This window comes from Lycorma delicatula, chromosome 2 (genome assembly GCF_047948215.1).
Source record: "Lycorma delicatula isolate Av1 chromosome 2, ASM4794821v1, whole genome shotgun sequence".
Lineage (NCBI taxonomy): Eukaryota > Metazoa > Arthropoda > Insecta > Hemiptera > Fulgoridae > Lycorma > Lycorma delicatula.
This window is the reverse complement of record NC_134456.1, coordinates 196,882,289-196,899,688: the sequence shown is the minus strand read 5'-3', so window position 1 is coordinate 196,899,688 and position 17,400 is coordinate 196,882,289. Positions and strand designations below refer to the sequence as shown.

At 29.6% G+C, this 17,400-nt stretch overlaps 1 protein-coding gene across 1 annotated transcript in view; it reads left to right on the top strand.

Moving 5' to 3' along the window:
- Positions 1 to 17,400, top strand: part of LOC142320027 (dipeptidase 1-like) — a 633,229-nt gene that overhangs the window by 142,707 nt on the left and 473,122 nt on the right. The window contains exon 2 of the mRNA XM_075357707.1: positions 13,797 to 13,884. Coding sequence (XP_075213822.1) covers positions 13,797 to 13,884 — 88 coding nt within the window. The remainder of the gene's footprint in view (positions 1 to 13,796; positions 13,885 to 17,400) is intronic.

The window sequence follows — 17,400 nt, the reverse complement described above, 5'->3', positions numbered from 1 at the left end:
GGTTTAAATTATCATTATAATAATTTTACAAAATTCATTTTGGTGGTAAAATAATTTTAACTCTAGCCTAAGTATTTCGTGTTTCACTGTTAACATCATTAAACTGCAGTTTCTTGTTAGACCAAAAGTTAACAAATTCCAAAATAAATTTATTTTTATTTCATTTACTACTATTTACCACTTACGTATTATTATATAAATACTTTGTACAATAATTTTTGAATGTAAATGTTTTGCGACATTTTGTATTTTCTTTCACGCATGCGCGCGTCCGCGGATGTATAATACCGATTTTCTTTACTTATTTAGTTGATTTTAATATTATTTTACACAATAAAAATATGAATAATAAATATAATATTAATTACATGTATTATAAAGTCAATATAATATTGTGTAATTTATAGAATTATCTTATTTATAAAGAAATAATTTATTAAATAAATAAATACTCCTTTCTAGGGTTCTGTTTTACCTTTAATTTTCAAGATAACATAATTTTTTTCATGTGGCAAAGATCAAATCAAGCAGTATAAAGAATATGTAAAAATCACTTTTTACACTTTTTAATACGACTTAAAAAAGTTTTTTAATTTTATTTTAATTACTGTTTCAGCAAGCGAAGATTTATTATTTTTTCACCGGTTTTATTATTTATTTTTTATTTATATTATATTATTATGTATTATTTTATTCATTTAATTCGTTGCAAACATTACGAAAGAGAATGTGTATATAATTTCAATTTCAAAATTTCATCATGTATGTCTTTTTTTACTTTCCCGCCTAGAGCTATAGCTATAGAAAGGAAAGTATGGTAATCAGTCCCATTTGGGTATGCGGTTTACACCGGATCTTTATGTTTCAACACCTACGGAATCCAAAAAAAATAAAAAAACCGGATGGAAATTTTCCGGATGTTCGTATGTACGTGTGTGTGTGTTTTCAGTCTTGCATTTCTTATATCTCCAGAAATACTGTACCGATTTTGAACAAACTTGGTCAGACTACTTCTTTAAATGAGACATTAATGCCATTAAATTTTCAACTTAAAAGGTGAAGGCGGTGAGGCTGTAGAGCAAAGTCACTTTCAGAATTTTCAGATTTTGCATAATTAAGGTCTTATTTTTCTAAGACACATTTGTTAGCAATTAAAAAATAATAATATTTCAAAAAAAAAATGTTGAAAACCTCGCACACCCACCCCAAAAAATTCTCTAAATAAACTAGTGATTTATTCGGTATAGAGAAGTGTCAGTAGTACCCCCTCTCTAAACAAGGAGGGCTAGTGTAGCACTCTTGCCTCTTTGGTTGTAATTTTCTTCCTTTTTTTGTTTAGCTTCCGGAACCACCGTATCGTACTACTTCAGAGGATGAATGAGGATAATATGTATAAATGTAAATATACAATAATCTTGTATAGTATCAGGTCGACCATTGAGATGTGTGGTTAACTGAATCCTAATCACCGTAGTACAACATTATTCACGATCAAGTATGTAAATCCGTGTAAAAGTAACTGCATTTACTAGAATTTGAACCTGAAAACTCTCGACTTCGAAATAAGCTGATTTGCCATGACGAGTTCATCACTAGACCAAACCGGTGGATTGCGTAGTCGTCTACTATTTTGTAACGTCACAGATGAGCGGTAGAATTAAATAAATGGATGATATTTAAAGTGTAAAAAAGTATTTAAAGTGGCCGCACGTACCGCCACACTCGCGCAAATGAAATACGGTGTGCGCGCGCTTTTAGTAGAATCATTGAATGAAATAAACAAAGAATATTATATTTAAATAAAATTATAAATATTTTATGTCAAATTTTGTGTGTATGAGTGTTTAAGCCGTTCATCAGGAAAAAGCCGCGTGGTGGCTTTTTATTATTTTGTACTCATTTTCATTTTTATAAATTTTAGCAGACGTAATCGTTTTTATCTTACATACATACATGGTTATACATCGTATAACCATGTTTTTCAGTGATTTTCGTTGGACCTAATTAGTAAAATGCTAAAAGTTATTTTCTCTTTCCAGCAATTTTATGTTCGGATAATATATATATATATATATATACTTATACATATAAGTAAGAGCAAAGTATTTAGCTGATATAAACATTAAATAGTGCACATGCTCCTAATAATCTCTTATTTCTTAGAATTGTTATTTGCGTTGAAACCTTGTCTATATGAAATATTTTATTCAGTTTTCTCCGTGGTTATTACTTGTTAATATGTATAATTAACATTTTGTTAAATTTAGCAGGTGTGCTAAATTTTTTACAAAGTAGTTCATTAGAAGGAATATCTAACAGTTACAAATAATATAATGAAATATATATCAATTGTAATGTACATTTATGTAAAAATAAAAGAAAGTTGTTTTTTTTTAAATACAACTACTTTAAGAAATAACTAATATATATATATATATATATATATAGTCGTATATAAAATAATTAGATGATAGAATGGAATAAATAATTTAACTGTTAACTATTGTTAATTAATTCAGTCACTCATTCGATTTTATATAACGTCATCATGTACATTTCCAGTAACAGTTCTGCGTTAAAAGCCTCAAGACGAAGAGAATCTAGTAATAATTTCCAAGAAGCATAGATAAGTAAAAACAACAAAAAAGTCGTTAAATTTTCCCTCTAAACGTTTAGTGCTTAAAGATGACAGTAATACAAAATTAAATTTTAATGTTTATTTTAACCCACCTGCATTTGCACGAAAGTAAAACTGCAATTCCTTTTTGTAAAAAAGTTACTTTTTGTTGTGGGCTACTGATTAAGAACTTGTACAAGAAAAAAAAAAATTATGTTTGTAAAAAAATGTTATAGAATTTTAAAATTTTCATTTTTACTTTTAGAATGATAAAATTAATGCGTTCAGACTTAACATTTTACAGGAAGGTTTGTAGTCAAAGTGAATAATATAAAGTAAAGCTAGTGTATGTTTTATTTATGAGTAAGTTACGAGACTCGATGCAGTAAAACCTGCCAGATTCGGTTGGAGGCATAGTAACAGAGGCAAGCAACTACATCGTATACGACCTGAACTATAATCAGTCAAAAACTTGTCCCGTATCTCCTATCTTTTGTGCACTTTATGTTTTTCACATCCCTCATTCAGGGTAGTCAGGTTGTATCTAAATTCATTTCTTTTCCTATTTAAAATCATAAATCACTGATGTCTTAAGTTTTATATTTGTTTACACATATTTAATTTTTATGTCATTATATTAGAATTATAGAAAATAAATATTTTCAATTTCTTAATTTATTTATGACTATACTCCATAAGTCTGTGGTAGCTGGTTTTTCAATTTTTTTTATTTATTTAGTTATTCATTTGAATTTATTTGTAGGAATAATTTGCTTTCAAATGTTCTACTCACATAAATACCCGCACATACAAAATATGTAAAATTGGTTGATAATTTAATATTTGTATAGTTTCCTAGAATTTACTCGTATTTAATAACTAATAATATTTAACTTCTGTAATTTTTATATAAAGACTGGTTTTAACCCTGTGGATTTTATACTTAGATAAGCCATACATACTTCTTAAAGAATTATAATATTTAGAAGTAAAAAAAATAATAATTTCCTTATTCCACTTTATCTCCTTAAATTAAAAGTCTGTAATAAATGTAAAGTTAGGAATCATCATAAGTATAAAGAAATATGGGTAGAAATGGTGAGCGGAAAACATGGCTTGGCTAAATTTTAATGAAAATAAAATAAACCCCCCGTTATTACCTATGTTACAAAACCTATTCAATTTTATATACTAAAAGAAAACAGAGTATAATTCTGTTAAAAGAAAAACTGTGTAAAGAATTTAAATGTCGAGAATAAACCTTCTCATTATTAAATTTTCAACAAACAAAAACTCAAATCTCCAAACAAAACTCATAATTTTGTCACAGATTTTATCGCATATATAAAAAATTATAAATTTTAGTAGTTCTAGCCGTAAAACCATTTTAACAAGTACACATTTTTAAAATCGTATCTCCGGGTTCAAATCCTGGTCAGGCAAGACATTTTTCATGCGCTAAAAAATTTCATCTCCATGTCCCATGCATAAGCATCAAGCTTATGTAGCGATATCAGAAAAATGATAAATAACTTCGATTAATATGAAAATTTAACTTAAGAACATTCTCAAATCAGGCAAAAATAATTTTTGATTCATATTGATATATCGTATATATTACAGTTGAAACAAACAAATTTTTTTTCTAAAAATAAAATTTACACTCTGTTACATACTAATATTTCTATACAGAACATTCAGTGTAAGTACACACATAAAGTTAAGTCACAGAAAAGTACCATTGTTAACTTAACACAGAACAAAAACAATCAAGGATTAATAAACAGGAGAAACTATAAAACAGTGAGAGAAAAAAAAAGAAGAAAACACCATCGAGGTGGATCCGTGAACAATGATCACAGCACATTTAACACAACGGTAAGGCCTCATGTAGTTGTTCTTTGTGTGGCTGCACTATTGCCATCACATGCACTTTACCAAACCGGGAGGTTTCCTTGGAGTTTTGAAACTAACACAAAATTTGTCAGTATATTTTAGATTAAATATATCATTGTTATTTACATTCGGTTCACAAAACGGTTCTTTCGTCACCCTGTGACGTGGATTAATTATACTTCTTACCTTGTATCCATTACCATCAACTTCTTTTCTTGATCATTTCGGAATCAAGTAGTGCAGATTCCTCAGCATTACTTGCGCAGCTTTTCGTTCTTTCTCATGAATGTGTGCTCAATTCTTGCGCGCCTACCAAATCAGTAATCTTTTTGTAAGCGTCAACATCTTTCGAGACGACTTGTATTTGTTTAGAATTAATTACCATACGCAATAATCACTTGGTTACGACCGTTTCAAGCAGCTCATAAAGCCTCATTACATCTACAGCATAATCGGCGGGGAGGTAACACAGTTCTCCCGGCTGTTTTCAACGATGTCATCCTCAACCGGGAGCTTTTATTATTTTATTTGACAGAGGCAAATAATTTGCGTCTTTTGGACATCGCAACTTTAGAATACGTATTACTGGTATTTTTTACCGAGGCACAAAGGGTCAGTCTGACAATCAGCAATCTTAGCATCGATTTCGATATCAGATATATCACCCATAATGAACCTTAAATTATCCTTGATCAATTTTCATTGAGAAAGCTTCCTGCTGTTCTTCTTCGAAGACATCAACGGTCCACGTTTTCTGTTAGATAAGATACTAACACCACTTGAAGTATCGGTTTCATCGCCTTGAACAGCTGATACCTGATCCATGATCATCAACGTAGGCTAGAATTTAACCGGCGTAACCGTTTAAAAGACTGACTAAAAAAAAAGGCTTATTAAGCGTCAAAAAATAATTGTATAATACAATACCCTTTTAAGTTCTAAAGATATCGATCCACAAAAACGATACATTGTTCATCTCACAAAAATTAAAAAATTATGGAAATATATTTAAACATAATTTCTACCAGAAACAGCTGTTATAAGATAGAATAAAATTAGTGAATTAAATTGCATATCTTGAATTAAATTAATTTGATTTCATATTATGTAAAAAATATTTCCACAGCTTTATTTAAATATTTTTTTTATTATTAAAAAAATTATTAAAAAATTTAATAATTCTTAAATATTTTTAACAATGAATTAAAAATTATTTTTATATTGTAAAATTTTTTTAATCATGTAAAACAACTCCTGCACTTAAACCAAAAACATATTAAGTTTATTAACCTACAATATGACAATTAGATAGTTTGTAAAATTCGATTTAATTACAATATACACACACAGCGGAACTCAAGCAACTGTTATTTCTAGTTGCTTAAATTAATTTTTTTATTTTAAACGAATAAAATTTTGGAAGCCACTAATAATTATGAGATTAGTGATATAGTTTGTGTAATTGTAAGTTACTAGATTAGTTAAAATGATAGTAGTGTTTTTAAATTAATTTAAGTCTCTTTATTAGCATTCAGATGTCGTTAAAATTACAGTTATTTTACTTTATTTTCATAGAAAAACATATATGCTTGTGCTATAAATATTAATTAAACCACTCTTCATATACTTATATGTTGAATTATTCAAACTATGTTCACATAATGACACTATTAATTTAATAAGGTTTGTACAAAAAAGAAAAAAAAATCTACAACTATTAAAATTATTCATAAGCCCATTCCCGTCATATTTTCATTATTTTCTAATTAGAAAATCATTAAGCTTTTCACTTGGCTTTACGTCTATGTTCGTGAATTGAATTTTTAATTTCAGAGTAATCTCATTTTAATACTTTTTATGAAAAATATTTAAACTACACTAATTTCTGTAAATCTATACTTGTATTATTCTACCAATTATAAAAAAAAATAATAATAATAAACTTGGTCAAAATCATTACATAAATTTAATTTCCCGGGACTATTTTTTTAAATACTAACTAATAAATAAGTAAATCTAATAAAAATTCTGTTTACTTATACAGTTCTGTAAACATCAGACCATCCACCGATGATTATTACTGCAAAAATGAAGATCATAAAAGGAAATATATTTAGTCATTATATTAATATAATATAATAATAATAATAATAATAATAATAATAATTTAATATTATATTAAGAGAAACATACCTGTGGTTGTGATGCTTGGTGTAAAGAATGCTTTCAACTCGTTGCGCTGGGGTGATATGTTCCAGGCCCTACGGGACAAGCAGGTAAACGGCGATGTACGACAAATGGTACAAAGGTACTTGGAAGAAAGACGTCTGCTTTACAATTCAACGGACTCACAGCTCTCTTTTCAGGTCACATGTGGGATACCTCAGAGATCAGTACTTAGTCCGACGTTATGAAACCTGGTGTTTGATGGGGTGCTTCGACTGAGGTATTCTCGAGGTGTTGTACTGGTTGTCTTTGCTGACGATCTGGCATTGCTAGTATAGACGAGGGTTGTAGACGACGTAGCTACGGCGGCCACTAACGCTATCGATCTAGTGCAGCACTGGTTGATGGATACTTGGATAACCTTGTCTCCTGAGAAAACAGCATTCATCTGATGCCTGCCAGCATCCTCTTTCTCCGATCCGGATCACGGTTGGCGGAGCCTGTACCCTAGTTGGTACCCCCAGTTGGAGTACCCTAGTTGGAGTCGTTGATGTATTTAGCGAATGGCTGGACCGACAGCGTATGTTTTCTGTACACGTGCGGGAGACATCTGATCGTGCAGGAGCGATGATGCGGGCACTGTGTAGGATCCTACGCAACGTGGTTGGCCCCCGGTCATCCAAAAGAAAGTTGTATTATATAGCATATAATATGATAGCCATATAGCATATGACTATCATGGTTCTGCTATATGGGTCATTGTTCGAAAGCCCTAGGATGCTGATCGAAATCGGCGGGTACTGGAGGGTGTGGAGAGACGGATTGCCCTCCACATCGTTTCAGCATACTCTTCAGTTTCGCCTGAGGCAGTGTTCGTCATTGCGGGCATCCCTCCATTTAAACAACTAACCGGATGAGAATTGGCATTATTAGAGGAGCTGACAGGAGTGATATGCACAGGTGGTTGTTCCGAGAATGGCAGGTCCGCTGGGATCTGTCCTCCACGGGGCGATGGACACATCATCTGATTCAGCAGTCGAGCCTTGGGTCAACCGCAGCTTTGGTGAAGTCACCTACTGGTTGACCCAATTTTTATTTGGCCACGGCGTGTTTCGGGTGTACTTACATGCCAGGAGGAGAGCTGAGACCCCTTTTGCCTTTCTCGTGGAGAGCTGGATACACCGGAACACGTCTTGTTCGACTGCCGGATGTGGCTGATGAACGTCACTGCTGTGAGTTGGTGACTGGGCACCTTAAAGGCGACACAATCATAGACTGTGTGTTATCGGGAGCAGAGATATTTCGTGCGGTAAATGACTTTGTGACACGGATACTCCAGCACAAAGCCATGATGGATCGGTGGCGAAGGGTTAAGGGACAGCCACCTGCGAAGCTGCCGTTCGTCTGTGCTTGCAAGGATGGGCGGTAGTGATGAGGCACTGGGACTCTCTCATCCCTTCGCGAAAAAGACCGAGACCCGGTGAGAGTGCCCTGCACAGGGTGCTCTCACTAGAGGCATTGGCGTGAAGACAGAGTCCCGGCTTCTAGGGTGGGGTCCAGGAACGACATATTCGGGCTTGGATACCACGGCCTAGGGGTATGAGGCAGGCAATGAAAGATGTAACAGGCGGGCTGACCAGTTCCACTAGACTTATGGCCGGCGGACGGGGAGACCCGTTTGACTAGACAACACCCTGGTCTGTGCTTTGCTTTGTTGTGGATCCGGTCCGGCTGGGTAGAGTGGAAAAAATTAATAAGATATACATATATTACACAATAAATTATTCATTATTTTAAATACAGCAATTTAACTAATCTATCTAAAAGGGAAAAGTTAGAAAAAATTATGAAACTAGAACCTTCATCCAAAATAACACAAAATTATGTCGGATAAATATTATTCAAATTGCTCTAACTTTTTAAAATATTACGTCGCTAACCATTTTGGGTATAGTATAAAAGCAAGCTCAAACATAGATCGAATTATATAGTTATATAAAATGATGTATGACATAATTTTAAAGAGAAAAAAACTTTAATATTCATATTTAAGTTAAAAGATGTATATTCAAAAAAAAGATTCTTCATCCAGAATACACCATTAAAAATTATTCACGTTTGTTTTAAGTACAAATTTTATTCTAAGAATTATTTACTTCTTGGCTGTGATAGTTGTAAAGGAAAAATTAAAAAAGCAATATGAGAAAAATTTTGCATTTAGAATAATTATACAGCTAACACTTTAAAATGTTACACATTAACAGTTTAAGACTAACGTAAATTTTTTAAAACTCTTCCTATTATTTTTAAAAATCAGTACAGTAATTTAGCGGTAATATCATAAGTAAAATAAAAATATGTAAAAAATGGACGTAATACATAATCATTTACAAAATAACTTAGAAATTATTAACTTTAATATTCGTTTTTATATTACCAAGTATTTTATTTTTACCATTTGAACCAAATGGGAACAAATCAAAACAATTGGAACCGATGAAAAGAAATAGGGCACATACTCGTGTTTTATTTTTAGAAAATATTTTTTTTTAAATTTTCAACAGTTTAAAAATACTGCAAAGAGCAACTTAAAAATTAAAGAAATTGATTTAGTTGAAATAATAACAGTTATGTAAATTGAATACTTAGTGTTAGCTACACACCAAAAATACTGTTCAGATGCTTACGTAAAGCTATTGAACTGCTTTGTAACAGACGACCGATATTCCCAGCTGTTGTAATGGAAATTACTTTTTCCTTCATAACCTTTTTTCCATTTTTTAATTTATTAAAATCACTAAACTTTAGTAAAACCATTGACTTTCATAAATGCTATTAAAATACTACATTAAATTAAAAAAAAAAAAAAAACATTATGTTTTTCATGTATTATTATCAGTGGTCACTCGTTTTTCTACTATATGTTACACTAGTAGAAATTTTCATTTACATTACTCATTCAAATTTGCTGCAGGATGTTTTTAATAGCAGAAAGATCTGTATAAAAATCTGATGTGAATATCAGATTTAAAACTTCAGATATTTGTTTATTTTATTATTATTATTGAAATAATATCATAATTTTTTTTTCCAATAAGAGGTTAATAATTATTAATAAATCAATATAATTAAATTAAAAAAGAAAAGTTAAAAAAAGGAGGCGAAGTCTGATTCGAAATCAATATGCCTTCCTGTAACATCTAAATATTTCATAAAATAAAATTTTATTTGGCTACAACTCTGAAAGCAATGAAAATATGTACCACTTATGATATATTGTTGAAAAGCTCTCAAATAGGGCTTATTGCTGCAATTAAAAAAATTCAAAAAACCACCTTTTTTTGATTTTGGGCTTTTTTGGACAGTTTTGGTTCAGTCGATCGCAATCAAAAGGGGAGGTGTACAACTACATGTTACAACAGTCCTAATCCAAAATTTCAACAACCTATGGCTAATCGATTTTGAATTATGCGAGATACAGACGTCACGCAAAACTAGTCAAAATGGATTGAGGGATGGTCAAAATGGGTAGATATTTCCGTTGAAATCTAAAAACTGAAATTTTTGTGATCATACTTTCTTTACTTCGTACAAGGAAGTAAAAAGCAGTCTGCAGTGATATTCTGGAAAGTACGAATCCAAATTTTAGTTCATTGTTTTGCAGTGGTTTTTTTCTACCATTTTAACTTCTTAACAATCTTTCATTGGTTTTTTTTTAATATTAACTGCACTATTTTTATAAAGTTATACTTGAGATTATGTTAAAAATATTTTACCTAGTTATTCCCAGTATGATTTTACAATATGCTTGAATGAATCGTATAAAAGATTTCTAGAAAATGTTAACATTGACGCAGTTATCGAAGCATGAAGAATTCATCAGGTATTTTCTCAGAGAATGGCAGTTTGGTAATTAAGAAAAAAATGAATTTGAAAATATCCATTCAGTACCAGATTAAATTCTGCTAAAGCGATAGCATGTAAAATAGCGAATTAAAAATTTAAATAATTTTATTATTATATTAAATTAATAATAATATTGATTTAATAAATAATAGCAGCAAACGACAACGGCGGTGCTTGATGTCGACATTTGATTTCTGAACCATGAAAGCAAACTAATTAATTGCAGCACTTGATACTGATTAAACTTGATGCACAGTAATAAAGTGCAAACTTCAATTACTGTAGTAATTTACACTTGAGTACAGATGTTACATTGATACAGAAGATACTCAGTAGCAGCAACACAATCGTTAAACTTGTTGCGAAACTAAAGGATGGAAATTTAAAATCAACAAATCCTACATCAAGTATCCAATCAAACGATTTAAATGAGCTATCCCATTAGTAATACATTTTTAAAAACTGAGAACCGAAATATCAGTAATTAAAAAAAAAAGGCCGCCATGTCGAAATCGATCATAGGAAAAAAGTCGTAAAATGCTAAACTGAGAGGTAAAAATTCCCTGTTAAATAAACTTAATCATCGAATTTTATGAAATCTTTATCGTAGTTATGAATCGTAAAAAGTTACACCACAAAGTGAATATTTTATGAACCGTTACCTATATAATTCCCGGCACTTATATTTTTTCATATAGATTTAAACTACTTTTTAAAAATATTAAAGCTTCATATAGAGTACAAAGGTATAGTTTTAAACGATAGAAAACTGCATTTTTTCCATCAGGTGATTTGTTACATACTACTTTACAGAAAAAAAATGTTTTTTCTTCACACACAACCCTACTGGGACTTTGAAAGCAACATAATTTTTATTATCAACTTAATGTATATTTTATTGCTCTTGGATACCAACTTAAATTTATTTAAATTATTCATTCAACGGATCATCATTACAATGGATTAGTTCCGGAACGCAGAGATAATAATCTGTGACCCGACCGGTACTATATAGCGTAAACTGCGGGTACTGAATAGTTACTTTCAGTGTAACTGGATGACGTATGATATACAAAAACCGTTTGAGAAGCTATCAAAGGATTAAAACGGCAGCATGCAGAGAAGTCATTATGTTTATTTTTTATAATTCCTGAGGTCCCAATTACTTAACTAAGCTCTTTTATAGCGCCCTAGCTATTTTAATTATGCACGGTGACCTCGTGATGTTTACACGCTTAATCCACTTTATGGTTACATTTTACGTTTATTGAATGTGAATTTTATTTATCATATTGAAAAAGTTCACCCCAATATACCTTTTTTCTTTTCTAATATATATATATATATATATATATATATATATACAAATAAAATTAGGATTGAAGATCATCACGCAAGCTTGCGTGTGTTAGTGTCACTCAACGCATGCATCTTAGAAGAAATTCATTGACTTACGTTTTTGTAGTCACTTTTTGAACTATTTTCACGAAAAGATTGCCAAGTCAATTTAGACATAACAAAATGGGAAAAATTGTTTCTTTTAATTTTTAAATCTCATTAGTAAAACTCATTTTCGATTAGTTTTGATAATAATATCTGTAACTTGATCTTTAATATTATTTAATGGAATGATAATTCTGATCCTAGACACCCATTAAAAAAAAGAAATAGTAACTTAATTAATAATTTCTTATCTACGAAAAATTTCCTTTTACTGACTTCGTTTTTCCACTCATTCTTTTTCATTTTGTTAAAAAGTTTATTTTCGTTACAGTTCAAAAACAATCCTCTGAAATCATAATACATATATATTAATTAATACTAGAAAAAATAATTGTGCTTATAATTTAGACAACTGAGTATACAAAACGCGGATGGAAAATAACTAGCGTACAGTAATTTAGTCTAGCCGAAGACCAACTCTTTTGTTTACAGGATTGATAGTGAATTGACCTCTAAATAAAATGGACCCTCTAGACTCTTGAGGTCTTCACATTTGTTGATGTTTTTTACATTTTTTCAAAAACTATAAATCCTTTCAAGATCTGTTATATATCTGTCTGTGTAATAGCCTCATTATATTTAATATATTCAGCTGTAATATCTAAAGATCTAGTTCAGATATGAAAATGAAATTAAAATTGTTTGAAACGCCGAATTAACAGCATAGTTTAGATCTGGACAGCTTATGAAAATAATTTACTTAGACGCTAAATTATATTTTAAATAAAGTTTCCATTATTTAAAATTAAATTGCGTACGATTTCTTTTTAAGCAATCAGTTTGATTCACTGTAGTTGTTTGATTATAATAAATAAAGTCCAGCTTTTATAACAAATTCAATATTTGCACACATATTGACTACGTTTTTTTACATCAAGTTTTAGCTACACAGTTTTTGATGTATAGGTAGATATTTATCTAAACTTATTTCAGTTTACAAAATTATTTTACAGCGTTGTTGCTACCGAGATAAAGTAAAGATCAATGTAAATAATATTAACTTATTTAATTTATCCTACGTTAATTAATTTTAATGTCTAGAAATATGTTTGTTAGCAATAAACAACTGGCATAATAATTTCTGTAACTTTACGGTGAAAAAATTATTGATGCGAAATTCATTCATTTTTCACATTTTTAAGTAAAAAAAAAAAAAAAACTGTAACCAAGTGATAGCTAAGGATCTCTGGAAGGAAAAAAATGTATTATTACGATATTTAAACTGGTAAAAATAAGTACATCAGTATAAAATATCCAGGGAGATCATAAATTATTCAGCTAGTTTTAGGTGTTAATTGAAAAATAACAAAATTAACAAAGAAATATACTTACATACATGTTTAATTGTTAATCAGGACATTTCAAACAGCTTTGTTCTTAATATTTATTAACCTTAAACAAGTTCTACATGAGCACCTTTTGTAGTGCGTAAAATGTGTAAATGATGTTCCATTTCACCCATACATTACAAAGAATATCTGAGTTACTTATTCCCTTAATTACATATTCGAACTTTCTTCTTAGTTTATTGATGTTGACATCTTTTGTTGAGTACACCCTTAGTTAAAATATTGGTTAAATTGATTAATTATCTGCTTACGTAGGCGGATGCTTTTTTAATTATGCGGAGCATAATTAAAAAAAACATTTAACGTCTAAATTACTCGTAAATACCTTCTAATTTAAACTTTTTTTTTTTTTTTATTAGGATGAAAGCGGACAATTTCCACAACAGCCAAAAGAGGAAGTAACATTTTATCCGGCTTCAACTGCAACTTCAAATTCTTCAGTTACCGGTAAGAATTAAAATTAAAATTACTTTATCAATTATTTAGAATTATATTAGGCATTTTTTATATTCTTTGTTGTTAATACTAATATTTAATAATGTTTAATTTAATCACTCTTATTTTATTTGAGTTACTTTGGAGTAAAGAGTTATCGAGTATTACTAAAATTATTGATATTTATATCTTAATAAATATTTAATAGCAATACATGGTTTGAAATGTTATCACGAATAAAATCTGAATACCACTTGGAAATAAAATTTATTACTAGTTGAGCGTCATATGAAGAGGTTTTTAAATTTTATAGCATTTAGGTGATTTCATTCATGTTAATAAGTAATTTAGTATAATTAGGATTTTATTTAAAAGTATGGAAGATAGTATATTTTTATTATTATATTTCATTAATTATTGCATCATGTAAAACTGGAAAAATGTCCAATTATGAGAATTAGTATTTGAATTTTTTATTTATTTATTATAAAATTCCATTTATATTAATTTCATGCACTGAAATTAACGTAAGATATTCACAAAAGTATGGTTAAATAAATCTTTCGTCAAACTGTAATTGTAATAGGATTATAATTGCCAAAGCTATTTAATAAAATCGAACGAATTTATTGCTAACCCTGATACGTCATAATAAATTTATATTTACCCTAGCTAGGTATTATTTCATATTATTCACTAAAGTCATATTTTATGTTACCTAAAATTTCAGTTAAGTAACTTTTCTTTTTTTTTCAAAAAAAAAAAAAAATTGTAACCATAAAAATAAAACGTAATTAATTTATAAAAGAAAGCATATTTCTTTATTTTCTTATTTAGTGTTTTTTTTTTTTTTTTTTAGTTTAGTAGAACTTGATCAACTATATAAAATTTTTCGTTTCTGTTATTTTAGTTTCATCTTTTTTTTGTTTTCTAAAAAGAAGTAACTTATAAAACGAGTAGAGTGGTTTTTTAGTGTAGACATGTTTATGTTTTTCTTTACGGTTAATGGAAACGTTTTCCTGTTCGATGCATTTTCCCAATCCAATGCAATATAGATCTCGACTTAAAAACATCGGTTATACGTGTTATAGTTTTTCGTAGCATCACGCAATTCAGTATCAAAAGTTGTAAGCAGCATTAGACGTATAATTTTATTTTATTAGGTAATTTATCGAAGGATACCTACCTCTTCTTTAATTATTATTTGTAATTGATATAAACTAATACCTTTTTATTTTTTATCACTACCGAGTTAAATTTTTTTATAATGTTACTGGTTATATTTCCTCATCGTATCCGGAAAATATTTAATGTTAAATCGAAAATATATATCTATAATATTACAAATAGCAGTATTAATAAATTATTACTGTTACTGATAGGTATATTTAATGTTGATTATATTAATAAATCAGAGCAAGCGTAATTACAGCTAATATGATTACAGTTATAAGAGTGATATTAATTATAAAATACCACTCTATTCCAAATGATATCGTTTGTGATAACACAGCTTTTATCGTATCTGATGGTAACAGTCATTATTCATTTCCCTTCGATGGTTATTATTTAAAGTATCTTTGAACGATTTCGTCAGTACTATATATATATATATATATATATATATATTGATATTGTATACATACATTCTTTTTATCTAAGTAATAATCCATAAATTGTGTTCTATGCTGGTAATGATTTATCCAATGTTAACTGATTTTTTACTCATAAATTTATCGGTGCCACCCTATCTTCTTTCATTCTACTTGTTATTTATTTTAATTACTTTATTATTTTTTTCGATGTGAAATAAAATTTTGTTTCTATTCCATGTACCATGCAATTTATTATTTTTTTAAATTGAATTGAGAAACCTTTTATGCTTGACAGTAACATATAATTTTCTGTAACTGCACTATAATGTAATATTATTCTTTAATCAACATTGATCGATTTTGAAAATACAATATACTTTTTTTATCAGACAAGATTATTAAACGAGTTATTATGTATAAAAATATTATCAACGAATGAAAAGTTCGTTATTGAATTCAATATATATGCGTCTGAACACTTTTTGTCCCAGATTTTGATTTTGACTTCGGATTAGGCATCGTTAGAGGATTACAAAAGTATACAAATGACCGTGATCGGCCGTCAGAATCGCCTCAAAATAGCTACCAAGATTAACATTTTGTAATAATCATTACTCAATAACAGTGTAAGCCATCAAGTTTTTTGAAACCCACTAATGAAAAGTTTACTAAAATGGATAAAAAATATAAACATCAATTTTTTTAATTAAGTGTAAGACCAATAAACGTCGGAAAAACTGAAGTTTTTAATTTTATTTTTGTCTCAAAATAAAATGTACTATCAGGTACACTACTACAGAAACCATCATTAGATATCATCACATGTGGAAAGGCTTCCATCGAAGCTCGTAAGGAATTACTTACTAATATCCCTATAAAGAACATTAAATATAAGTAGTACACATATAAAGTCATGTCTAAGAACAGTGTTACTGGTAGTTCAACACAAAACAAAAACAATCAAAAAAATTCATAAACAGGAGAAAAATGTAAATAAAACTGTAATTAATAATTAAAATTGAACGAAGTGAAATATGATTATAGCTATGGTAACACCAAATTGATGTAGTTCCACCTCAGATCACATAAAGTCACGAAGGTCCAACACGAGGAGTTGTTTTAGCCTTCTAACTCTTTCACTATTTAGAAGGTTAATAGCTAAATAGTCACGTATTTGTTTATCCGTAATCTACATTTCGTATCGAATCGCTGTATTTCTTCTCGAAAATATGGTAAACCCATATTCATGGATTTCACTGTTTCTTATAAACCAAGGCGCCTCCGAGTTGCTGTTCAAGAGTTTGTTTTGGAATGACTGCATACTCTCCACGTTACCGCTGCTTACTGTATCCCAAAGCTGGATCCCATAGATCCAAAACTGGTTTCAGGATCGTCGTGTACAATAATTGTTTGTTGGATAGTGAAAACTGTGATCTCTTGCTCAACAATCAGTACATTTCCTTAAACTTAATATCCAATTGTTTTCTCCTACATGGACCTTTCACGTCAGACAACGATCAAGATCAAGACCAAGGTACCGAATACCTTAAGCATGTGATTAGAATCCCGTCGCGATGAACCCGTGGGCAGCCTCCTCTCCTCATTGCGAATATCACATGATTGCTTCGCTTGATTAATCCTCTCTTTCATGTTCCATGAACAACAGCATCTTCCATCATCAAATTTGTTATAATTGAAACAATAAAATATAAATCCGCCTCAGTTAAGAACCACAGTAGAGATCTATTACAACCATAAAACATTTGTGCCACTTGCGGATTAAAAAAAAAATTAATGTAAAATTAGAAAAATGTTTAATTTTTTAATTGTAACAGATAATGAAAAGGAACTGACGTCATATAAGATTATAAATTATGATTGACATAATTTTGAGTATTAATAAATTACGATTAACACAGTATTTGTTCGGCCA